General features: G+C 38.0%; 3 protein-coding genes, 1 non-coding gene and 1 pseudogene across 12 annotated transcripts; 3 read left to right on the top strand and 2 right to left on the bottom strand.

The window, feature by feature from the left end:
- LOC121796677 overlaps nucleotides 1–6,287 on the top strand; it is a 28,327-nt pseudogene extending 22,040 nt beyond the window's left edge.
- A 585-nt stretch (nucleotides 6,288–6,872) lies between these two features.
- On the top strand, nucleotides 6,873–8,013 carry LOC121795297 (peptidyl-prolyl cis-trans isomerase CYP19-3-like). Its single transcript, XM_042193800.1, has 2 exons — nucleotides 6,873–6,961; nucleotides 7,390–8,013. Exons 1-2 carry the CDS (start codon nucleotides 6,959–6,961, stop codon nucleotides 7,918–7,920), a joined length of 534 nt encoding a protein of 177 aa, XP_042049734.1. The 5' UTR covers nucleotides 6,873–6,958; the 3' UTR covers nucleotides 7,921–8,013.
- A 1,192-nt stretch (nucleotides 8,014–9,205) lies between these two features.
- On the bottom strand, nucleotides 9,206–14,884 carry LOC121795295 (inositol phosphorylceramide glucuronosyltransferase 1-like). 2 transcript variants are annotated; one of them, XM_042193799.1, is made up of 10 exons: nucleotides 14,429–14,884; nucleotides 13,806–13,926; nucleotides 13,514–13,699; nucleotides 13,029–13,192; nucleotides 11,695–11,802; nucleotides 11,431–11,568; nucleotides 11,237–11,344; nucleotides 10,650–10,932; nucleotides 10,433–10,556; nucleotides 9,206–9,538 (listed from the first exon to the last, which is right to left on the bottom strand). In XM_042193799.1, exons 1-10 carry the CDS (start codon nucleotides 14,660–14,662, stop codon nucleotides 9,427–9,429), a joined length of 1,578 nt encoding a protein of 525 aa, XP_042049733.1. In that variant the 5' UTR covers nucleotides 14,663–14,884; the 3' UTR covers nucleotides 9,206–9,426. The 2 variants fall into 2 exon arrangements, with proteins under 2 accessions (XP_042049733.1, XP_042049732.1); XM_042193798.1 differs by having other exon boundaries at nucleotides 9,206–9,522; nucleotides 14,429–14,883.
- A 198-nt stretch (nucleotides 14,885–15,082) lies between these two features.
- Nucleotides 15,083–15,155, bottom strand: TRNAR-CCG. Its single transcript has one exon. It is a non-coding gene; the product is annotated as a tRNA-Arg (tRNA).
- A 2,444-nt stretch (nucleotides 15,156–17,599) lies between these two features.
- Nucleotides 17,600–21,236, top strand: LOC121793809. 8 transcript variants are annotated; one of them, XR_006049168.1, is made up of 8 exons: nucleotides 17,600–17,866; nucleotides 18,701–18,741; nucleotides 19,076–19,156; nucleotides 19,360–19,460; nucleotides 19,557–19,680; nucleotides 20,078–20,176; nucleotides 20,299–20,370; nucleotides 20,943–21,236. XR_006049168.1 is itself a non-coding variant. In XM_042191848.1 (6 exons), the coding sequence occupies exons 2-6, from the start codon at nucleotides 18,730–18,732 to the stop codon at nucleotides 21,003–21,005; spliced, it is 327 nt and encodes a 108-aa protein (XP_042047782.1). In that variant the 5' UTR covers nucleotides 17,606–17,866; nucleotides 18,701–18,729; the 3' UTR covers nucleotides 21,006–21,236. The 8 variants fall into 8 exon arrangements, 4 of the variants coding, with proteins under 4 accessions (XP_042047783.1, XP_042047782.1, XP_042047781.1 ...); XR_006049170.1 differs by having other exon boundaries at nucleotides 19,360–19,422; XR_006049169.1 differs by lacking the exon at nucleotides 19,360–19,460 and having other exon boundaries at nucleotides 19,803–20,176.
- Nucleotides 21,237–24,435: the final 3,199 nt, after the last annotated feature.

Consider the following 24,435-nt stretch of genomic DNA (forward strand, 5'->3'; position numbering starts at 1 on the left):
AACACCAACGTCATAATAGAAAATGAAACTTGCATTAAACACAGAAATATTTGGCGAAATCAGAAGGCCGAGCTTCGAACAGCGAAGCTCGGTGAAATATGAAATACGAAAACAGTAAAGTGGAGCTTGTTTCTTCGCCCTCAGCAGGACGGTGTTACAACCCAACAACAAATGTATGAAAGCTAAAGGTAAACCCAAGTGCGAAACCCCTGAATTTCCCTCTAAGAACCCAAGTGTATAGAAAAGTGAACTAGCTGCAGACTGTTAGTGAGGCCTCCCCCGAGAAGGTCCCTCCAGAATGCATGCATCCTTCCTTTTATAGACACGGACATAATCTTCTAGAACCTTCGTAGAAATCTCCATTCTACCCTTCAGTTCTGAGATTTACTCCGTCTTGCAATTTCTTTCACAATGTTCACTTATTCGCCAGTTTCCTCGGGCGTGTGATTGCCTCCTTCTTTTCCTGGACCTGGCGAATTTCTTCTATACACCTGGCTTAAAACATGTGTTAGACCCAGCAAATTCACGAATTTATCCCCTAGACCTATGCATGAAATTAGCCTTATCAGAATCCAAACGATAGAAAGTCGACCGCCGGATACTTTACCTTTGTAGGGGGAAATCTTGTTACTTGGAGGAGCAAGAAGCAAAAGGTGGTGGCTCTATCAAGCGCTGAAGCAGAGTTTCGAGGGATTAGGAGTGGGCTGACTGAAATCCTATGGCTAAAGAAGTTGATGACGGAACTAGACTTGATCTCACAAGAGTCTTGTAAACTGTTCTGTGATAACAAGGCAGCAATCAGTATATCCGAGAACCCAGTCCAGCATGATCGAATGAAGCATGTCGAGGTTGATCGACACTTCATCAAGGATAATATTGAAGCTAATGTGGTGGAAATCCCGTTTGTTAGATCTGAAGACCAACTGGCAGACATCCTCACAAAGGCAGTAGACTCGAAGAGTTTTCATGGAGTATTGGACAAGTTAAGAATATGTGATCCCATCACTTAACTTGAGGGGGAGTGTTGGAAAGAAATCAATCATGGATCAATTAGGCATCAAGAATTGATATGCACACATTAATGATAATTGATACTAGAGGAAATCCTTACCATGTATAGAAGATCTCGTTTGTGTATTTAGGCAGCCTCCTTTCTCCATTGTAATTAAAACCGATTTATATGAATAAAAGAACTAGCCGTGAACAATTTCGTATTCTCTTTTAGGTGCCAAACAGCCATCGACATCCTGGCAAAGCACACTTTTTATAATATTTCTAGATTCACCACTAGGCAAAGGGATGCGATTAAGAAACTCTGGGGCTCGATCAAGCAACTTCTGTCAAATAAAATCAATATCAGCATGATTGGAGGCTATCAAAACTAAATTAGCAATCAAGAATCAGTTAGAGACATGATTGATAGGCAATTAGACAAAATCACATTAAACAATAATTGGGAGTAGATTAAGGGCATTGATTGTATTCCATAACTAGACCACAAGCTGACCCTACATAAGGGTGATGGACTTGTTCATTGTAAATATAACAAAAACATTCACAATGTAGTCTTCAGTTTCATTGTTCTTTTATTTTCTGTTTGTATTTTATTTTCCAAGATGGTATCAGAGCAGCTAACGATCTGTAATTCGTTAGTTTGTTTGAAAACCAATTGTTAATATACCTATCCAAAAAAAAATAATTCAGAGAGTTGTGCTCGTCGTAGACAATCTTTGAGCAGGGACTTCCAAAACCTGGCTTGAGTTCCGTCTTGCTGCAGATGGACCAAAAGAGATCCCTCTGATTTGATCAAAAATGAAAATTGATCCATCGGGCGAAGAAGTACTCTGGTGGCGAATGCGACGGACGGAGCTTGACCCGACCGCCATGAGAGAGAAGACAACCTCCTCCCAGATCCATCTCGAGGGCGACTCGGATCCACAGGAGGAGATGAAACGAAAGATGGCAAAACGGAACAGAGGAAATCAAGGATGCAGAGGAGTCACCAGGATCGGCGACCACCGCGACCGGGCTGCCGGCACCGCAAATGCAGCGGGTAGAACCGGCGCGTCTACCGCCGAACGAGAAGAAACGGTCGAAGCTACAGCGGTCCGATCTGGAGAGCGATCTGGAGATGATACGTGATAAGGCTAATTTCATACATAGGTCTAGGGGAAAAATTCGTGAATTTACAGGGTCTAACACTTGTTTTAAGCCAGGTGTGTAGAAGGAATCCGCCAGGTCCAGGAAGGGAAGGCGGTAATCACACGCCCGAGGAAACTGGCGGATAAGTGAACAATGTGCGAAAAATTGCTTGACGGAGGAAACCTCGGAGTTGAAGGGTAGAATAGAGATTTCTACGAAGACTCTAGAAGGTTATGTCCGCATCTATAAAAGGGAGAAGCATGCACGCTGGAGGGATCTTCTCGGTTGGAGACCTCGCTAACAGCCTGTAGCTTAGTTCACTTTTCACACACTTGGGTTCTTTTCGTGGGGAGATTCAGGGTGACGCACTTTGGGTTCACATCTAGCTTTTTCACGTTTTCGATTGGGTTGTAACACCGTCCTTCTGTGGGGCGAAGAAACAATTTAATTTCCGCTTTCGTACTTTGCTGATTTCGCCGAGCTTCGCTGTTCGAAGCTCGGACCTCTGGTTGTTTTTACCATTTATTCCGTATTTTATGTGAGTTTTATTTTCAGTGATGTCGATGATGTTGATTTCTGGTTTTGCTGCTATGAACTTCTAGAATTTGAGTTAGTTTACTTGTTTGGATGCGTTTCACAATTGTTTTCTGAATTTATCCAGGTTGTGGTTGGATCTGGGTGATCGGAGTCTGTTTGTTGATGAATCGGAGAGTTGAGTTCGCTGGTGTTGTGGAGATGTTTGTGATTGTTTGAATTCGGAGTTGATCGGAACAGATCTGTGAAAACCGGAGTTATAGAGTCGATTTTGTCTGTTGTTGGGTTCGGATCGCTTGGATCCGGAGTGGATTAAGCATCCGACGTGAATCTGAGCAAGATTGATTAAATTTCATGCCTAGTTTACGTGTTTTCATTTCATTTCGCCTAGTTTACGCAGATCTGATGTATTTGCGGTTCATGGTAAGTTTCCAGCATCCAAATCTTTATATTTTGTTCGAATCCAGATATATGCTCTTCTTTCTCCATTTGCGTGCTTGAATCGGTTAGGAAATTTCATGTCGCTGTTAGTTGGAGCATAAGTTTGTTATTTGCAGCTTTGGCCGTACTTACTATATTTGGAATCATGGTCCCCGCCGTTTTATTCTCTCTGTCTAGTCTTAATTAGTTAGGCGTTTACTCAATCTAGGAAGTAAAATGTGTCTCTCAGTATTGAAGTCTGATTCTATTTTCCTTTCCGTGTCCTAGGTCTAGCATTTACATTTCGTGCCTAGGTCTAGAGGTAGTTAAAATTCTCAACCCTTTTACGTGGCAGCAGCCGCTTGTTTCCAGAGTCTCTAAGCACTACTTCACGAATCCATCTTCGTGGGATCGACCCCGCTTCTCTATACTAATTTATAGTATTCGGGTTGAGGGATTTATTTTTGAAGGGGAGTCGAGTGTGTCCAACGACAAAAACACTGTTGTTCTCTTGAGTTCCTGGACCTGGTGATCCGGTGCATTTAAGGAGCGTGGTGTCTTGACCGAGCACTTGCTTTAGTTTTCTCTGTGCACACTTGACTTACTTACTATCACTGCTTACAGAGTAACCACCCTTCAATACGGCAATTAATTCGTTAAGATAACCAAACCAAATCGAGCAGAAGAGGAAGGAGACAGTGAGAGTGGTTCTAGAGAACAACCAGAAGGTGTTAATTTGATGAGTCTGGCCTTGATTTGACTATGACCTCGAGGTGTCGGTCGGCCTCCCTCAGCCCGCAGCGCACGCTGCCACCGTTGAAATGCGCCGGCGGCACCAGCGTCAGCCACGTTAGCGTCGATGTCACGATGGCGAGCTGCTCCGCCAACGTGGCCTCATCCTTCAGGTGCCTGCCTAGGCTGTAGAGGCCATACGCGCCGATCGCAATTGCCACCGCCCACGGCCAGAATACCCACGTCCAGCTCAAGTACATCCAGAAAAAGGGGCTGAAGAACAGATTCGCCGCCCATTTCGACGCTGCGATCGCGGCGGAGAGCGCGAAACACCATTTGCATATGTCGAGGGGCGTTAAATGGGTGATGGATGATTTTAGGGATTCGAAGGAGAAAGTTTTTCAGTGGTTGCAGCCAATCTGAGGTCGAATTGGGGGGAAATGGAAGAGAGCATCTGGGTGAGGTTTTCAGAAAGAAACTCTTGCGCGTAAGTTGTTTGTTGAAAGGTCTGAGAGAAATCAAATGGGCATTTTGCGAGAAAGTGGAGCTGGTGGGCGACCGGAAGAGAGGAGTTCTCGGTTTGTCCGGCCGAGGGGGAGATGAAGTCTCCGACCGGACAAACAGAGGAGAAGCAGACCAGCGGTTTGGAGCCGGGTGAAGAGGTCTCTGCCGAAGAAGGCAAGACAGCAGCGAACGACGAACAGGAACGGTGAGGCGCGACGGACCTCGGACAATGAAGGAGGGGTCTGTCCGCCCGAGGGGGAAAGGAAGTATCCGACCGAACGAGACCACCCCAGATCGAGGTCGAGGGCGGCAGAAGAGAATGAGGCGGATGAAGTTGGAACAAAGCCCAAAGGTTCCGGAGACAGCTCGTTGACGGCTTCTAAAGTAGAATCCGTCACAGGGGGAGAGGCTGTCACCGGGAAGGAGGAGAGGCCGTGAAAAAGACATCACGGTGGAAGCAAAACTGACGGTGCAGGTAATAGCAAGGCAACAAAGGTTGCTGACGAAGAGTTGATCAAGTGCTCATGTCCAGCAAGTGTGCTGCAGGAGGCAAGTTCAGCTTTTCAAGTTGATCAAGTGAGCAGATCAACTTGATCAAGTGCTGACAGCAGCAACATCCGACGGAAACCGGCCTACGATTGGCAGACGATTTTTTGAGAAAAGAAAGGAGAAAGAGAATCGATGGGAGAGGAAGAAATCCTGCCGGACTACTGAGAGTCTCCGAGATGGAGATGCTAAAATGAAAAGGTTTGTTGGTGGTCTCTGATGAAGCGGTGTTGAAAGGAGGAAAGTTAAACGAAGCACCATCAATGAAGAAAAAAAAATGAAATTGGCTCATGGTTTGAGCTGGAATGGGCCGAGAATGGTCTAAAATTGGCTCATCGACACGAGTAAAAACTGTCAAATTGGCTCCTAAGACAAGAGCAAAAACTGTCGGAATTGGCTCCTAAGACACGAGCAAAAAGAAACGAAATTGGCTCATGGTTTGAGCTCAAATTGGCTCCTAAGACAAGAGCAAAAACTGTCGGAATTGGCTCCTAAGACACGAGCAAAAAGAAACGAAATTGGCTCATGGTTTGAGCTCAAATTGGCTCCTAAGATAAGAGCAAAAACTGTCGGAATTGGCTCCTAAGACACGGCAAAAAGAAACGAAATTGGCTCATGGTTTGAGCTCAAATTGGCTCCTAAGACAAGAGCAAAGACTGTCGGAATTGGCTCCTAAGACATGAGTTAAAACTGTCGGAATAGGCTCCTAAGACACGAGCAAAAACTGTCAACCAAAATTGAAGAACTCCTTGATATGAGTCTAAACTATCAATGATGATTTGAAGAAGCTCTATGATACGAGCCTAAACTATCAATGAAAAATTGAAGGACTCCTAAATACGAGTATAAACTATTAATCAAACTGAAGATCATGCAAGTTAAGTATCGAAAATCTTGATACTCAATTTGATGGAGAGTGTCAAATAAAATCAATATCAGCATGATTGGAGGCTATCAAAACTAAATTAGCAATCAAGAATCAGTTAGAGACATGATTGATAGGCAATTAGACAAAATCACATTAAACAATAATTGGAAGTAGATTAAGGGCATTGATTGTATTCCATAACAAGACCACAAGCTGACCCTACATAAGAGTGATGGACTTGTTCATTGTATATACAACAAAAACATTCACAATGTAGTCTTCAGTTTCATTGTTCTTTTATTTTCTGTTTGTATTTTATTTTTCGCATTATATTTTCCAAGAGCTTCAAATGCGCAGGAAGCAAGGGAAGTCTGTATCCGGGAAACTGGATGTGAATGCTTTCGAGTCGCTCCAGCAAAAGTATGCAGGCGAGAAGATCAGTATCCGGCGTTCTGTCGGAGGCAACGGAGACCGGAAATGTCAACAGTGGCTAGCTAGGTTGATGTCGTTGCCACCTGTATCCGAAATCGGCAAGAAGTAGTTTGAGTATAGATATGTATTCATGAATGCAGTTGTTATATGCCGCGGGAAGGACGGGAATATTATTATGATGCATTGCTTTTAATTTCACGTCTTTGAAGACGCGTCACTGATATTATAACATCTTGAACATAATTTATCCGAATTTGTGTTATTTGTTTTTGAAGAACATTAACAAAATAACCTGAGCCAACACAATTTATAAGAACCTAAGACCATCACCTTTAACCATTTGAGCAATTGAAGGAATTTTGAGTGACATCTTGATTAACTTGTTAAAGTTTATTAGTTATAGTTTTAGTATTTGTCTTTCCCATATTTGAAAGTTAAAAAAAGTCTCCCAAACATAGAATATTTTCCATATTTTCGTCTAGTTTGAGAAAAAAAGCTTTAAATTCGCATAAAATTAAGATGGCTAGTTTAAAGGAGGAGGCAGGTTGAAAGAATTGTAATTAACTAAAAATATGATCCGGAATAGTTCACTTTGAAAGAACTCAAGGGGCGATTTGAAAATAAAATAAAGCTTAAGGCCAATTTTGTAAAGTAGAAATTCTAAAACCCTAAACCCAATCTCATTGCAGTCGTCTCTTCCGTTTATTTATATCACACACACTTTACTCTTCACTTATCCAAGCATTCCTTCCTATTCTTCTCGCTGCTTACAGTTACACTATGGTAAATCCATCCTTCCATTTTCCTTAATTCTTCTTCTATGCTAAGTCTACGCTGTTTTTGTTTCGAAATTGAGAGACAGAAGCACAGATCGAAGGCTTCATGGGTGTAAATTGACAGCCTATGGAGCTCAAAAATTGTGCGGCATTAAAATTTGTCCATAAATTTTGTACTCTCTTGATTTGTGTCGCTTCACCTGGAGGATCTTCTACCGGACATACACGATCTCTCATTATCTATGCATTCTAGAGAAGAATGCTGGCTGGAATCTTCCTCGCAATTGATTGAAGGAAGCGGCCGAGATCGTATTAGTTTTTATCATAAATGTGTGATGTGTTGTGTTGCTGTATATGATTTGTTATGCTATCGTATAATTAGCTGTATTCAAATTCCTGAATCAACCAATTCATTTGTAAAATGTATGTTTCCAGATCAGAATGAAGAATCCAAAGGTTTTCTTCGACATATTGATCGGGAGAGCGAAAGCTGGGCGCGTTGTGATGGAGCTCCTTGCCGACACCACTCCGAAAACCGCGGAGAATTTCCGAGCTCTGTGCACCGGCGAGAAAGGAATAGGATCTTCCGGGAAGCCACTGCATTTCAAAGGATCTACGTTCCATCGTATCATCCCTAATTTCATGTGTCAAGGCGGTGACTTCACTCGCGCCAACGGTACTGGCGGAGAATCCATTTATGGAGCCAAGTTTGCCGATGAGAATTTCACTCTAAAGCACAAGAAGCCAGGCCTATTGTCCATGGCAAATTCTGGTAAAAACACCAATGGTTCTCAATTCTTCATCACCACCGCCATTACCTCGTGGCTCGATGGGAAACACGTCGTCTTTGGGGAAGTTGTCGATGGTTACGACGTAGTCAAGAAGATGGAGAAGGTTGGCTCCGATGCCGGAACGCCCTCCTCTACGGTTTTGATTGAGGATTGTGGCCAGATTGTTGAAAATTAGCTTTTGCTTAGGATTTGTTTGTAAATCAAATAAGATTTGTTATCTTGTTCAATTACTTCTTTCAATCATCATTTGTTTTTGCTTAAACAATAATTTTAGCTGTGCCTTAGGTTAAAGTTTGATTGTATACAAATACAAATACTCCTATCATATGTTATTCCCCAAAAAATGTGATGATCTAGTCGTCATCAACCAATTGTCATCTTCTCCGCCCCCAACTGCTTCAACTTGACGCCTCTCTCCACATTCAAGTCGTCAGTGTCGTCTCCAACCACTAGATAAAAGCCATCATCCGCTTCCACGGCAGCACCCCTTTGGCCTGGGGAAACCTCACCGCCACTCCTCCCCGATTCAACCCTGTGATCGGCAGCACCACCCACCCACTCAGCTCTTCTCCGCTTGCACGATCCTGAAATTCCCTCCCATTCCACACTCCCACGACGCCTCATGCAACTCCATCTCCCTCCCCTCCCCCTTGCAAGCGGGAAGCACGACCACCGAGCTCGACTCCGCCACTTCGTCGTACACCAACCTAACCACCGGCGACAATTCATCTTCAATTTCTGCCTCATCCTCCTTCCCTTCCGTTTTGTGCTCATGCGCGTGCCGGGCAATCCTGGGGATATTTCCGTCAAAAAACTCCCAACCTCTCTCGTATTATCGCCGCGGGTAATCCTTGATCGACCTAGCCAATTCCTCGGCTTTTTTGGCATGAAATTTTGTGTAAACAGTTGCAAAAAAAAATCACAAAAAATAGCTAGAAGAAAAGTTGAAATAGTTTTGAAATAACTTAATTACTAAGTACTAGTACATGATTTCTTTGTGTATAATATCTGTAAGAAAAAAAGAACATCATAAAAAAGTACAAATACAAGTTGAAATGAAAAAAATCCCAACTGAGCTTGAAGGGAACCGACGCGGTCTAGGGGTGTGGGTGACAAAACAAAATCATGTCCCTCTATCCAATAAAAATATATGCACTTTTCATTTTCGTTCGTCCCAAAAAATATGTATACTTTATTTTTGAAAAATTATCTCAATTTATTACCTATATACATCAACTTATTTACAATTTATACTACCATTAAACACTCTTAATAATATGAGTCCCACTATCTTATAACACTACTTAACTACCCTTCTCATCTCTCTTATTTTACCAAATTTATTTTAATTCTTGTACCATATCAATTGCCCATATTTTTATGGGATGGAGGGAGTATACAACAGGTAGTGAGTAAGGTGACAAAACAAAATCATATATAGTAATCCACAAACCAAAAACTGCAAAACACATAAAAATTTCAATAATTAATTAGGTGGTGCAAAATGAAAGTGAAAGAATGTTTTAGCCATAAATTACAAAGAATAAAACTCGTAACTACAAAAAAAGAGATGAAGAAGAGACTAGCTAATTAGCTTAGAACAAAATTAGTGGTGCAGTGCAGACTAGCAGATGGAACAAAAATAGAGGGTGGTCCGGGGTGATTCCCCCTCCCCCTGTCTTCAATGCCTCTCAGAAATGCTCTCATTGAAAGGTGTTGTGAAGCACATGTCATAACCGATGCCAACACAATGCCTACTGCTACCATCAAACCTAACCTGTATTACAAAATCACTTGGCATTTGGCAAGTAGCTTCAGTCTCAAATTGTCCACTACTCCTAGTTGAGTTGTTCATATATTACTACTAATTAATTGCATCTTTTGACAATAACTCAATTGGTGCAACCCAATTATTCTTGTGACTAGAAGGAAACAAAGCAAGTTTGTGTACTTCCTTAAACTACAGTTCATGGCATCAGGATCAGGTAGGATCGAGAGTGTCCATTCAATCAACATTTCCGCAGAATATGAACTGGTTATGCATATCTTTCTATAAGCTTTAAGGTGTATATAGCCTAAGGCAATATCCCACTTACCACTTTTATTAAATTATCAACTAACCAAAACGAAAAAAAAAACTGTTTCAACCATCTTTACTAATGTACCTTACAACTACTCTGACTGATCCCTCGATAGTCCATCCCCAAGTATACACATTGATCTATACTCCCTCCGTCCCCAAAGAATATGCACTTTGGGTTCGGCATGAGTTTTAATGCAAAATTAGTAAAGTAAGAGAGAGGTAGAGAGGAAAAGTAATTAAAGTGGTGTTAGTGGAGAATGGGTCCCACCTCTTAGAGAGGAAAGAATTTCTAAAATTGGAAAATGCATATTCTTGTGGGACGGACTAAAAAGGAAAGAGTGCATATTCTTGTGGGACGGAGGGAGTATTTTTTATCAATAAATTCCAAAAAATATACTCATTTTTTTCAATATTGTGAGATGAAAGATTATCGCCTGTCATTTTGCCCTTCCATTTATTGTAAACATAATAACCCAAACAATCACTAGTTTGAGATAAGGTGAAAGGAGATTTTTTTCCTCCACACCTTATTTGGCTAGCATAGTGAAAATATCTTGATCTATTGCAAAGATATTAGAAGGTGCGAGGGGAGACTATATAATACCTCAAAAATAGAGCAGTAATTCCAAGGAAACAAGGTAACAGAGGAATTGCCAGGGCAAAAGATGCCATCCCTAACCCATAATACCAAGTAGCAACATTGCAAGGTGACAATTGTCGCACATGACCTTTTAAGAAACAAACATCAATAAATTTTTATGATCCGAAGATGCAAGACGCAAACATGATCGACTATGAAATATTCCTAAAGTAAAATATACCTTTTCCAGAATCATATTCTGAAGATTCGGGATGTGAGAGGAAAGATGATTGATGGGCCACATATATTCCCCATTGATGGATTATGTAAAGATAGCTTCCGAACAATAAGAAGAACACTGTGAATGTCCATTCATACACAAGGAGCAAACCAGTCCATGGCATAACTTGTCGAGGCACAATTGAAAATGAAAGTGCAAGGGAAACTAGAGTGGCCATAAAGCAAACAACCACCGATATTGCACCCAGAAAAGTAGGAAGTTTGCCCAGAGCTGCGTTTGGAAACTGTGTTTCCATACATTATCATAGTAAATATATCGGATCATTCGAAGTTATAGGGCTGAATACCATGCTTAAAAGCATACACCGGAATTAGATCTAAACTGAAACACATGACCGGCAGCTTGATCATATGGCTAAATGTATAATGATTAATGAGTTCTATAAGTATTCCTCCATGTATTTTATTTGTATAAAGGAGAATATGAATGTCAAAGTGTCAACTATGTTTGAAGGGGAAATATGATCAATAAACATTTCATTCACCAGCAATTATTATTTACTAAAACAGGTGGTGAGCACAGCATACCTGTTGGTTTGAGCTGATGGGGGAGGTAGTTACAGAAGGGTAACCAAGTACTCCTCCAGATCTGAAGTTATAATATAGGTGTCTGATATGATCAATCAGTGGTCGTGTCTGCAGTACAGTTACAAACTTAAAATGTCAGCCCTAGTGAATCTGATAAAGAAGATACGTACAAAGGAAAAACCACAGTTGCTAACCTGTAAGGATGAGTGACAATAACAGAAAACAAAGAACGCAAGTGGAAGCAGAATAAGAAATTTGACTAAAAGATCTTCATTTGGATTTTGACCCCCTCCAGTTCCTGGAAGAGTTTCTTCAAGCTCTATTCGAGTATTCTGTATTATCAACAAAAAATATTTCGTCACTGATTACTAAGAGAGCAGATATAACATCAAGGACAGCCAGCACTAAAAGCATATAGGACCGTTTATGATGTACAGAATTGGAAACATAATCAGTACCTGCCAGACATCAACAGGTTTAACAAGCCAATGAGTCCACCAGTCCCAAGGTTTAAGAGGTCCAAGTGTGTAATGAATAACACGGAGTTCTTTCTCATCAACCATCCACTGGAAAGAGGAGCACGTGTTAAAATATGAAAACTATCATAGTCTTCACAAAACTTATGAAGCATTCTTCAACAGAGCATTCCTTCTACATAAGCCATGTTCTTTTAATTGAAAAACATAATCCAGCCTAACTATATGTTCCACATTTTGTCTTCTCTGGTATAAACATGTAGCAACTCCAGAAAATATATATATACTGATTTTGCCATCATAAAAGAAATGTAGTGGTTGAACAATACAAAAAGAAAGAAAGAAGGACAAGGAAACCAGACCAACATTTTTTTATTTCTGCCTTAACATTGCCCCGCTCTGATTTAGTGGAGCTAGCTGGGTTTAATATCTACAATTAGTGCGAAAAAACATCTTCAACCCAACCATGCATGCATTCATATATAACTGCTCTTAATTAAAGAAATTCATAGATTATTCTATTCCTCAGGTATACACTTGTAGTGTCCCCTCAGCACTTCTTGTCCAAATATGCATAGTTAACTGTCCTCGGATTGCAAATGTCCAAAACTATATCTAACAATATATGGAATTCAAAACTGTCACAAAGAACAAATAAAAATTTGCTTACGCAAAATAACCTCTATCTTCTATCCATCATCAAAAACTTAAAAAGATTATGACCACCAACTTGCATTTTCTTTATGTATAATAGACACAAATCCAAAGGACGTAAGGGATTGTAATATATATAGATACTGCAGAATCATTGCTTTTAAATAACTAGCCATCTTCACATTAAGCCTCTTTTTACAATTTTATAGCATCTGCAGAAATATATAAACATGGGATAAACTCTCAATCCACCCATCAGAAAACAGAGAAGTCATACTTTCTTTGAGTTGGGGGAAGGGGACAACAATGGGGAATGTACCCGCGGCCTTCCCCTTTAACACAGGGGACATCCGTTCGTAAGGAAGTCCCAAAGAGAAAATGGAAAAATAATACTTAAACACACGTAAAGATGCTTAAGAAAGCAGGCAAGATCTATGACTTAGAGGTAGTCGCCCCTCCTCAAGAAAGGGCTCAAACAGCAGGTAGTGTTATAAGCAGTTATAATATTTATAAGTTACTAAACCCTGTTTTAGACATTTAAAAAACAAGAGAGAGAGAGAGAGAGAGGTAAAGAATCATACTTTTCCGGTGATAAGCATATGGTTAGCTACATAGAAGCAATGAAACATAAGACGAATCATATTAGAGGTAAAGAATGATACCTGGTTAGCAAGCATGTAAAGACCAACATCTGCGTTGTATATAGTAGAAAGTCTCTCCATTTTACGTATGGGACTAGACTTCAATTCCTCCAGAGACGCCTGAGGGTCAAAAAGGCGTGCATTGGCAAAGTCCGGGAAATATGAGTTCGGAAATCCTTGGTCACCTGCACAGTAAAAGATGAGAAAGATTAGCAGGAAATATCAAAGTTAAACATTACCCTCAAACCAAACACGGAGAAGGTGTCATCTTAAGTTCTTAATTAATAGAGTAATCCAACTGGATTCTGGAGTATATGGTTATGTTCAACATCTTTCATATGGATGGACAAAAATAACCTGCAATCATAACCTGCCATATGATGTTCCATTTGAATAATGGGGAAGACTAAAAGATCAACCTAACAAGAACAAACTAGGAAGGACCCCCCTTCTTCAGAAAACAGTACGAGCAAATCATATAAGCATGTAAAATAATCGACTCATACCTCCAGTGTAAGAATACATTGTATTTATTTTGCTGGACATGTCCTTGAATACTTTTTCTGATGGTTCAACCACCATCACTCCAGAATTCAACCTTTCTGAATGCTTTAAGTTGGCACAAAACTTTTGACACTTGAAAAGATCTTCAATGTTCTTCACTACAATTGTGTCAGCATCAAGATACACCACTGCCAAGATGTAAAAAGAAAAATGTACAGGATGAACAACAACTGCATCAGATTTCCGCACCAACAAACTGTATTTCAACTCAATCTTGCTAGATAGAAACATCACCTTTTTTGTAATCAGTCATGTCAAATATTTTAAGCTTCGTATAGACACCCCAAAACCTCGTTGGGCGTATTTGATTGGGATTTTCCAGTAAACTAATTGTTTTCACCATCCAACCATCAGCCTGCATGATTGAAAAATAATCACACATGAGATTATCCAGAGTAAGGAAAGGTTACAGAACAATATTCGTTCGTCAACATCATGCTAGGTAGCCATCATCTCAACAAAATGCAGGACACGCTCAGAAAATAACAAAAGCCGTCGTCCCAATCATGCTCTTCGCCACATATAATTATCAGACATAATGACCGAGTACGGAGCTGTCTGCCCCTCTTCCTGCAGTCTCCACAGAATTATCTCAGCACTAAAACAAGAAACTTGATATAATCCCCAATGCAGTAGAGACTCAATATAAATATTCTTCTTTTTGTTAAACGGGAAAGAAAGAAAGTTCATGTTTGAACCAAGCTGATGATGATCAAATTCGAATCCACCATAATCAAACTAAAGACAGTTAGGCAATTATGAACTGAAAGAAAAAAACTCGATCATACAGAACACATAAACCTTCCTCCAAGTCATCCAGAAAAACGAATCGCATAATCTAGCTTAGAAGCAAACACCTGAAGCAGCTGTTTAGTATAATCGGAAACTCCGTCAGAGACCAACGCAACCATATCTTTTGTGGAACCCGAGTCCCGAATCGACTTCCCCAAAACTCGGATGCCGAGCAGGAATTCATCACCGTAGAGAAGCGTGACGTATGCTTCTTCTGAATTCTGAGATCCTAAAGCTCCATCAATTCCAATAGTTAATATCCAACAAATAAACCCTAATCTCCACGTACTCGACATCATAGTCCTGTGAATTGGTAATGCGGGGTATGAAGATCTGAGGAAATTTTGGGAAATCTGACGATTTGAAATCACTCTGATTTACTCATGTGTAATGATTATGATGAACAATGCATTGTTGCTGAAAACTGTATAGGTGTTCACTTCAACTTGAGAATTTCCTACAACTCTCTCTCGCCAATTCGCTGATCATATTCACATTATATGATTACTCATTTTCATGACATTCATAACGTTATTATTGATTCCAATGCATAATAATAATATTACATTCATTTCTTATTTTCTAGAGTATTAAAATAAAAACCTAATACATAATGAAAATTCTATACATTATTGAAAGATTAAAACGCCATCTCGACGACTCACAACGCCATATAAGGTGTTGAACAAAAAAGGAAATATTTTCTAGAAAACGAAATCCGTTCACGACGGGACTCGAACCCACAATCTCCCGCTCCGGAGGCGAGCGCCTTATCCATTAGGCCACGCGAACTTAATGTTTTCTGGTGTACAATTGCAGAAATATATATGCATTCATCACTGCCAAAACCCCAACCAGATAATTCATGATCTATTAATCGTTGTTGTTTCCACTGAAATCAATGGCCCTGTACCCAACACCCCCTAAATTTCTGCCCGCTAATCATATATTGAAATCATGTTCGCTTCCTCTTCCCTCTACATTTCTTAGGTGATGGTTTCTATTTTTGTTCTAGAATAGAGTTATCATTCCTCGTTTGTACTGGACTTTTTTTTTGTTCCGGATTTGGGAGAGACGCATGGCCCTCATGCGTCTCCTTTTAATGAGACGCATGACGATTATGCGTCTTTCATAAAGACGCATGACGATTATGCGTCTTTCATAAAGACGCATGAGGGTCATGCGTCTCTCTTTTTTTCGTTTTTTTTTAACGACGCATGAGGGTCATGCGTCTTAGGAAGAGATGCATCTCCCTCATGCATCTTTTATATTTTTTAAATTTCACGGATGACGCATGAGCGTCATGCGTCTTAGGGAGAGACGCATGAGGCTCATGCGTCTATAACTTGCTTAAATCAGTGCCCCAGGCAGAATAGGCAGAATCCGCGAGAGAAGGAGAGGAAGACAAAACTTGGCGATTTCTTGGCGATTTCGTGGCGATTCCCTTCATATTTCGGTAAGTTTCCTTCAATCTTTCAACATTGCTCCCTTATTTGTTGTTTATTTGCATATTATTAGGGTTTTTGATAAATTTATTGTAAACTTACTAAATTAGGGTTTATTGAAAAAAATTGTCTTTAATTGTTGTTGGTTTGTATATATATATTTTTGCAGAAATCATGCAAGTATTCGTGAGTTTATATTGGGGTGGTAGAATATATCAACTTCCTCAAGTGGGCATTTGTTATGATCCTCCTCGTGCGAGAGCTTCCATCGTATTGGATTCATGTGTTTCATTATCTGAATTAATTGCAATGATATGTGCTAAGATAAGAATAGATTAAAACCAACACTTCATCGAAATATCTTGGAGGCATTGTTTCTTGGGTACCGGTACGAGTTATGTATGTACTGGGGTTGACAGTGATGAAAGTGTGTTTTATATGTTCAATGCGGCTCTAAATTCTACTCGACATATTGAATTATTTGTTGAGTATTCGTCTGTTCGAAATGCCTTCATTCCACCAATTGTTGATCATGGTGTTGGATCATCTACGAGGTTTGAACCTTTGAGCATTGATTGCGGTATGAATGAGCAAACAGATGTTGCAGATGCTGCTGATGTTGGATTGAATACTCAAGAGAATGTACAAGAGCATGCTGATGTAACTTAACCATACACTAAAATCACCAAAAAATATTGCAATCTCCAACAAATCATCCAAGTTTCGCCATCAGTAATTGTAACTTCTATTTAGGATAACAGTTGCTACTTATACGACGACGGAGTGTATTTAGACGGTTCAATCCAATATCTAACATTCTCATGAATTTCGACGTCCCAAGTCTTACTTTCAGTCCTTCGGACTTTAAATACTTGGGTTGTTCCCTCTTTCATGAGTTTTATTTGAAATGTGATTTTTTTGCATATTTAAGACGCACGGGTCTTCGGGTCCATATAATAAATGTCCGCTAGAACTTGAAGTCTCCATCTAATCTAAGTACATATTCACAAAACAACAATTACAAACTCACAATGACATGTACAAATAACATAATATAACAAGAGAACAACAAGTGATAGAGGGTTGCAAGTGCAATGTGTTAGGTTATAGAACAGTTTTTAGAAGGCCTGATAATTCACTTGTACACACCTAATCTTATTTTTTTGTTCTGATTAGTCTTCACTTATTTTAACCAAATTACAACCAAAATCACAACACCAATCATCTCAAACATACCAATAATATACAATACAATGAATTTACCCACTAAAATCCATTACAATTAACTAAACAACAAAAAAATCGACCAAAATGGAGCTATTTGTTATAAACACTAATTTACAAACATTAGGGGAAATCTAAACAAACTATGCAAATTAACAACAATTAAGGAAGGAAGGTTGAAGGATTGAACGAAACTTACCGAAACACGAGTGGAAATCGTCTTCTTCACCGAATCACAAAGGAAAAATCACCGAGTTCGTCGTCTCTCTTTCTGTTTGCGTGAATGAGGAGGCTACTGCCTTCGTTGCTGCTTTAATTCGAAATTGGAGACGCATGAGCCTCATGCGTCTCTTCCTAAGACGCATGACGTTCATGCGTCGTCTGTGAAATTTTAAAAATATAAAAGACGCATGAGGGAGATGCGTCTCTCCCTAAGACGCATGACCCTCATGCGTCGTTAAAATAAAACGGAAAAAAAGAGAGACGCATGACCCTCATGCGTCTCTATAAAAGACGCATAATCGTCATGTGTCTCATTAAAATGAGACGCATGAGGGTCATGCGTCTCTCCTAAACCCGGAACAAAAAAAAACTCTAGTACAAACGAGGAATGATATCTCTTGTCTAGTACAAAAGAAGAAAAAACCCTGTTATTTAATTTTTCTGGTTCATTTTCCTTTTCTTCTTATTTCTTCTACTTTTCAATATGAAATTCGCGGTCTTTGATTCTTCAGGTTTTCCACATTGCAGCAATGGAGCGGCAAAAGATTGATCTGCGCGGCATTTTCTGCCGCCGGAAGTTCTGGTTCAAGCAGCGATGTAAACCCATATGAGGTGATTTGTAGCAGTAGTAGTTTTTATTTTCTGAGATTTTACTGTTATTTCTGAAAATGATTCTCGATAGCTTCCCGTCACTTTGCTATGTGCACGAGCGAGAATTCTGCGCCTCAGTAAAAGCTATGAGTTTCGTCATTGAGTTGAATGTACTGGTTTAAAGGATTTAAGGGCTTAATTGCTTTGGTCAATAACTGAAGATTGTATTTTCTAACTACTATATCGTAAGAAGCACAAAAGTTTTATAAGTGAACTGCTGAAGTAATGATTCTTCCCTTCCATTGGATTTAAAATGTGGAGCAATCCAAGAAAGCCTAGAGATTGTGAAAATTACAGATTACACTCAAGTTTCCTCTTAAATTTTTAAGAATTATGTTGATGGTTACTGTTTTCTGATTAATTTATAGTTTGATTTCTTACATCAAGCTTCATTCCGCCAACAATGTTTCTCATTGTTTTTGAGTTTGACTGCCATGATAATGCATTATCTTTCTTTCTGATTAACTGACACAATAACGAAGATTCTCCTACTCTTTTCTTCAAATTTTCATAAAAAATCACTCTTTATCCATTTCAAAAGAGTGATCTTTGTTTTGATCCGAGTGACTAACTTACAAGACAAATGTGCTTCAATTGTGCCTGATAACAATAAGGTAATCTATCATTAAGTGTGTTTATGGTAATGGTGGTAGACATTTGTTGTTTAATATCTTTATCATCTTGTGAAAATAGCATGTACCCTTGATTTAGTCCATCTCACTGAAATATGTAGTATTGGTCCTATGAAAATGCATCTTTATGTTATCCTATTTCTTCTATTCATTTGACCCGCAGGTTTCGAATGATAAGCTGCCAGTCATTCCATGGGGACCAAGGTATCTATTTCCATTACTTGCCAGACAATACTTATGGGAATTAATGTTGTTATGCTTCCATGAAGTTAGTTCATTGCTGTTGCTAAATCTTCATTATCCTTATGAGCAGCAGCTACTCGATGACCTACGTGCTACTGATGATCAGTAGCACATTGGTCATCTGATCAAATTTCAATTATTTGAAACTTCATGTCAGTCCACATGTCTATGATGGATGCCTGAAACCTGTGTCCAGATTTCTGTAGATCATCTATTTGCATTTCATGCCATTGAATTAATCAGTTTTGTGCTACTCTTGATACTCCTGTCTTATACCTCTGCCTCTGTGGTGAAGATCTTATGCTGTACATTATTCTGGTTTACCAAATCTGAGGCCAAAGATATTCAAATCAACATGGCAATCTCAACTGTCTTTGTAAGTACAAAATTATTTCAACTCACATTTCCCCTTAGTGTTGTCATTGTTTTTTTTTTGGGGGGGGGGGGGGGGGGGGTAAGTATTCTACTAAAAGTAGATTAATGAGAAAGATGCTGGTTGTCATTTTTAGAGATGCAATTTCAAGTCTTAATAAATCCTAGCATGCTTAAGATACTATTTGAAGATATACTATTATGTAGGGAAGTCGGAACTGTGGTCAATGACTCAATAATTATGACTTGGGCACTGCTCCAGATATGAAGGTGTTAAGCTCAATCAAGTTATAACTCAAAATTATATCGTGAGTAGTAACAATCTGACAGAATCTAGTTGTCAGCGTATAAGCATTATTATGAAACAACTCAGGCATCTCATTTTGCTTATAACTTTTCTGCAGAATTGTCATCTAAGCTTGTAGAGACATTGGCTCCTGGGCTAACAAAAATATGGCTGTTTTATAAGAACGCTTAACATCTGCCATCTAAGCTTGTAGAGGCATTGGATTAATAAAAATCTGCACTGTAAGTTTCAGTACTGATGTGCAATATATAGGTCCATACTCATGCATAGGAAATGTCATGGATATTTCTGTTCCTTTGTAAAGTGTGAATAACATAGAGCACCTGTCTTGTTCATTTTGCAGACAACATGGATATTTAAGAGAGATATGCTGAATAAAAACCTTTCCAATTTTTAGCATTTGTTTTTGTATATCGGATATTTGAGAAGTTAAAAGCAGTTGAACCTCCTGCATCTCCGACATTTAGCTTAAGTTATGATGAGAAATTGGTGATTCTTTTCAATGTTTAATTGCATTTTCTTCACGAAAGATTTTCCAGTTTTTAATGCTAATTTTCTAATTGGAAATGTTAGTATTAGTTTCAATAAGTGATCTCTCTACACTTGTTTTTAATGCAGGAAGAAGGTGGTGGGGATGAAAGGAGGGTGTTGAGAATGGTCAAAAGGCTGCTTCGATCTCTTTCACTGGTTTTTGGCTGTTTAGCTTTTGCCTCTCTGGTAAGTGGAATGATCCAAGTTATGATAGTGTATTATGCTGTTTAAGTGGGTTGCAGAGTAAAATTTTAACTGTATTCACGTGGTGTAGTTTACTGTATGACATCTCTATTATTAATATGCAGGGCTACACTGGTGTTTTGAATGTGATCGAATATGCAGCTGGCTTTGTACCTGTTTTCTTGTACAACAACCAGGTAATAGCCTCTCCCGTCCTATCTTTATAAGTGTACTTGTGATTGAATTCCTTTGAACTTCTGAAAATATCATGATAAAACTTTTTAATGTGTTTTAATACTAGTATATAGTGACACTTAGACTTAGTTCCGTACTCCCGTGTTTTAAAATGCACTATATCAGAACACATCTTCAATTCATTGTGCGGGATATGGATTTTCTATTCTGAACTTGAAAGTGGCTTTAGAAAGCAGTCGACCTATGATCAAATGCATGTGAGGAATTTGTCATTTGACCGATCCAATAGACTCAGCGTTGATAATTTGCTTTGGCCTTTATCTATTTACTCTCATTCATGTCATGCTGGCTTACAATAATTTCAAGTCCCAGTGAGGCTGGTATCATCTGCATATGTTTTTGCTTGGATATAGCTGATGCATTAGATCCTTGGAGCTAATGCGTGTAGTTAGGATAGTCATGTTCGAATCCAAGTATGCTTTTGCCCGAAGATAATTACCGTTACCTACACTACAGATGATAACTTATGCTTGTGCTTGAGAAAATTATAGATCACTGGTTTATGGTCATTCAGGAATTGCTTGTAACCGCATCATTGGCGCTCATGCTCTACATTCTAGCCTCACACTACCGATGAGCTTCTATACTTTTGGATTTGCGGTTGAAGGCGCATTCACTAGGGCAGCAAATTATCGCCAAGCAATTGAGGAAAACAACAGATTTCAGTTTTCCGTATAGGATTTCAAATTTTGGAACTTAAACTGTTCTTTAACTTGAGTGATTACTAATTCCCCTCCGAGAAACAAAATAGATGAGATGTTCAGACAGAATATATGAAATGATAATAATTGAATCAAACTTTGTTGCCTTGCCCTTTCTCAAACAGATATTGTTATTTTTAGTGAGGATTATATTGTGTGGAAACTGTTATCAGCTTGGCATTTTTGTGACGACGACATTCCAAATTGATACTAAAATCATTGACTATTCAATTATAACGCAAATGTGCAAGTCAATTATTCAGTGATAAGATTAATCAACTTTTTGACATGTTTTTTGCAAACTAATCCAAAAAAAGAAAAAAGGAAGAAGGTGTTATGTCTTTTTTATATTCATCCTGATTCTGTTTGAAAAGCTTATATTTTTTTCTTGATGCATCTAATCTTTTTAATTATAAAAAAATTGCTTTGAATATCGTGCTATAGCACTTAATTTTACATTTGACACTGTAATTAGTACAATAGTTTCGCTCTTGTGGCTAGGACGCAATTTCTAATCACATACATGCAAGAATTATAAAAGCTAATTATGAAGTTATAAGCAGTACTAGTTTGTAAATGATATCACGAGTCCACCAAAAATGGATGATTTGAATAATGTATGGCTGGCTAATTTGATTTTATTTGTTAGCAATCAGTTATCAAGTGGCCTACTCCAAGAGTCGTGGCAGCCTCATCATCTTAAGGCAAATGGACTAGATTTTAAAAATTAAAATAAAAAAAGTGAAAATTGAAGAGACTAGATACTCATCCAAAGTTGCTATCACCTTCCATCCACAATTCTTGACCATCAATCACAATCCTTTTTGTTTGTTATCTTTATAGTATATTTTTATGTTCTAATGGTAAAGTTACAAAATCACGTGTATTAATATAATTTTTAATAATATAAAAAAATTAGAGAAAATAAAAAAATAGTGTTATTGTGTGTGTATCATCAATTTGTCATTATCCAACACGTTAATGTGATGACTACCATTGAATAAGTGATCGTTGGTAACATGTCATCAATGAGTAGATGATTCATTCATCGTGCATGTTTATCACTATACCAACTTACCAAACTTCAAAATCATTAGCAATTTGTTAAAATTCTTTATGTAGATTACACTAAAAAGAGTGTTGTGAATTTCTACTAACGATAATAAATGATTAATAATTCGAATCAATTGCCAATCTATAGACTATATTTTATATCCCGGAACAATTCTATCAAAATTTCAACTAAGACCACCACATTTATCAAAGTTTGATGTTTTTAATATAGTTGGCGCTTATTAGACGACATTTCTTCTGTCATGCATATATCACTCCACAATATAAGGAAGTTTTTTTCTTTACAGACGATACGTCGATCCAAAAGCATTAGTTGAGACGTAGTAATTTATTATGCGAAAATAGAGTTTCTTATGCTTAACTTACCAATTAGTTTTGCTTGTTTTCATTGTCATTTCTGGTTCATTTGATTGGTTCATTTCTTCGGCCGGCAGTGGCGTATCTAGGATTTTCGATTTGGGTACGACAAATAATACTATGAGTTTGAAAATTCGAACAATCCTTTTCATTCTCTTAAATACGAATATAATGACTAAACAAGAAATCAAATAGTTTTAAAATAAATTTTTTGAACGTAAAATATTGGAGTAAAGTTTCAATTATTTTTTATAGATAAATAGTTTTTAGATGTGAAACTTGTGATCATAAATAATTTAAGCAAATTGACAATTATTTTTTAAAAATAATTTTTTTTATAAATATCTCATGTATATGTGAATATAATTACTACAAAATAGATAAAATAGTTTGAAAATAATTTTTTTTATTTATTTGAGAATTGAGAATTTGCTCAAGAAGAATATAAACTTATTCTTTCAATTGTTTTAGTAAACATAAAAGATAATACATTTATTTTTCAATTTTTTTGTTAAAACTAAATAAAAACAATAAATCTATAGTTTTAATAAAACAAGATAAAAAAGAAGTAATAAACGGCTATGTATATAGAACTTTTAATTGTTTTAATAAAACAAAAGAGAAAAAGAATTAAGATAAGTAATATATCTCCGTGTTAAAATTTACGGGTAGAACCACCAGATTACCATACCTTCCTTAGAAATATATCTTAATACATAGTATTGGTATTCTGATTTGGCTTGTTCTAAGGTGGATACGCCACTGTCGGCCGGAGTACTCTACGCAGCTTATTTTTCCTATAATTTCTACGTAATTATAATATATTTATAGCACTCCAATAATTAAATACCGTTTATAATTTATAACCATGCCATGATTAATGGTTCTAAAAAGCATTAGGCAGCATCGAGCGTCGCAAGCGAGTTATAATTTCTTCTAGTTTAACACGGTTTTGTTTTTTATATATAGATGTTGACAATATTATTTATGGCTTTAAAAGTGAAAAGGAAACACTACTAAATTAATCGAAGCCAGAGTAAACATCTCATAACCTAATGATAGATAACTCCCTCTCAATGATAGTGATAGCGTAAAAATGATGATATCAAATATCAATCACATAACAGATAACACTCATTTTTGGTATCGAAAAAAAGAGCTCAAAAGGACAATCCTATAAAAGTGACGATATAATCATATAAGTAATTACTCCAAATTTCAAGTGCACATCCAAATTTCGGACAACCATATTTTTATATAATAAACTCGCATTTTGTATTTTTTTTCGCTTATAAAATGCACATCCAAATTTCAAGTGCATTAATGGCCTGTTTGATTATAGCTTCAATAGCATAAACCTAGATAAATAAAAATTATACTCCCTTCGTCCCCAAAGAGGACGAATTTTGTGTTCGGCACGAGTTCTAGGGTTCTATTGCATAATTGATAAAGTAAAAGACAAATAGATAGAGAAAGTTTTTTAAGTACTGTTAGTGAAAAATGGGTCTCACCTCATTAGAGAGAAGAGAGTTTCCAAAATTAGAATATTCATATTTTCCCGGAACGGACTAAAAAGAAAATAGTGCATACTTTTCAGGAACGGAGGAAGTACAATTAAATTAATTTTATATTTTGTTATATGATAATAGACGCAAATATCATAAAATGTGTGTTTGGTAAATTTGTTTGACATCCACAATGCGGTTGGTCGGTTGATAGTATTTTTGCTCACAGGTATGCAGGTGTCGTGTAAAGTAAGGATGTATCCTACTGATCAGGATAGAAACCCCAGCTAAGCCTGAACCTGGCTATCAAAGAAATTTCTCAACCCACTTCTACTGATTGGTATAGTGGAGGTAAGGGTCGAATCCCACA

The sequence above is a fragment of the Salvia splendens genome, chromosome 3 (genome assembly GCF_004379255.2).
Source record: "Salvia splendens isolate huo1 chromosome 3, SspV2, whole genome shotgun sequence".
Lineage (NCBI taxonomy): Eukaryota > Viridiplantae > Streptophyta > Magnoliopsida > Lamiales > Lamiaceae > Salvia > Salvia splendens.

Excerpts from the sequence above, each read along its gene's own strand:
- LOC121793809 (XM_042191846.1), top strand. The coding sequence starts at position 18,956 with ATGCCTGAAACCTGTGTCCAGATTTCTGTAGATCATCTATTTGCATTT. Across the intron at positions 19,157-20,077 it reads TGGCAATCTCAACTGTCTTT|GAAGAAGGTGGTGGGGATGA; the intron begins GTAAGTACAAAA and ends TTTTTAATGCAG. Across the intron at positions 20,177-20,298 it reads GTTTAGCTTTTGCCTCTCTG|GGCTACACTGGTGTTTTGAA; the intron begins GTAAGTGGAATG and ends ATTAATATGCAG.
- LOC121795295 (XM_042193798.1), bottom strand. The coding sequence starts at position 14,662 with ATGATGTCGAGTACGTGGAGATTAGGGTTTATTTGTTGGATATTAACT. Across the intron at positions 11,345-11,430 it reads ATTGTCACTCATCCTTACAG|ACACGACCACTGATTGATCA; the intron begins GTTAGCAACTGT and ends ACTGTACTGCAG. Across the intron at positions 10,557-10,649 it reads AGAATATGATTCTGGAAAAG|GTCATGTGCGACAATTGTCA; the intron begins GTATATTTTACT and ends GTTTCTTAAAAG.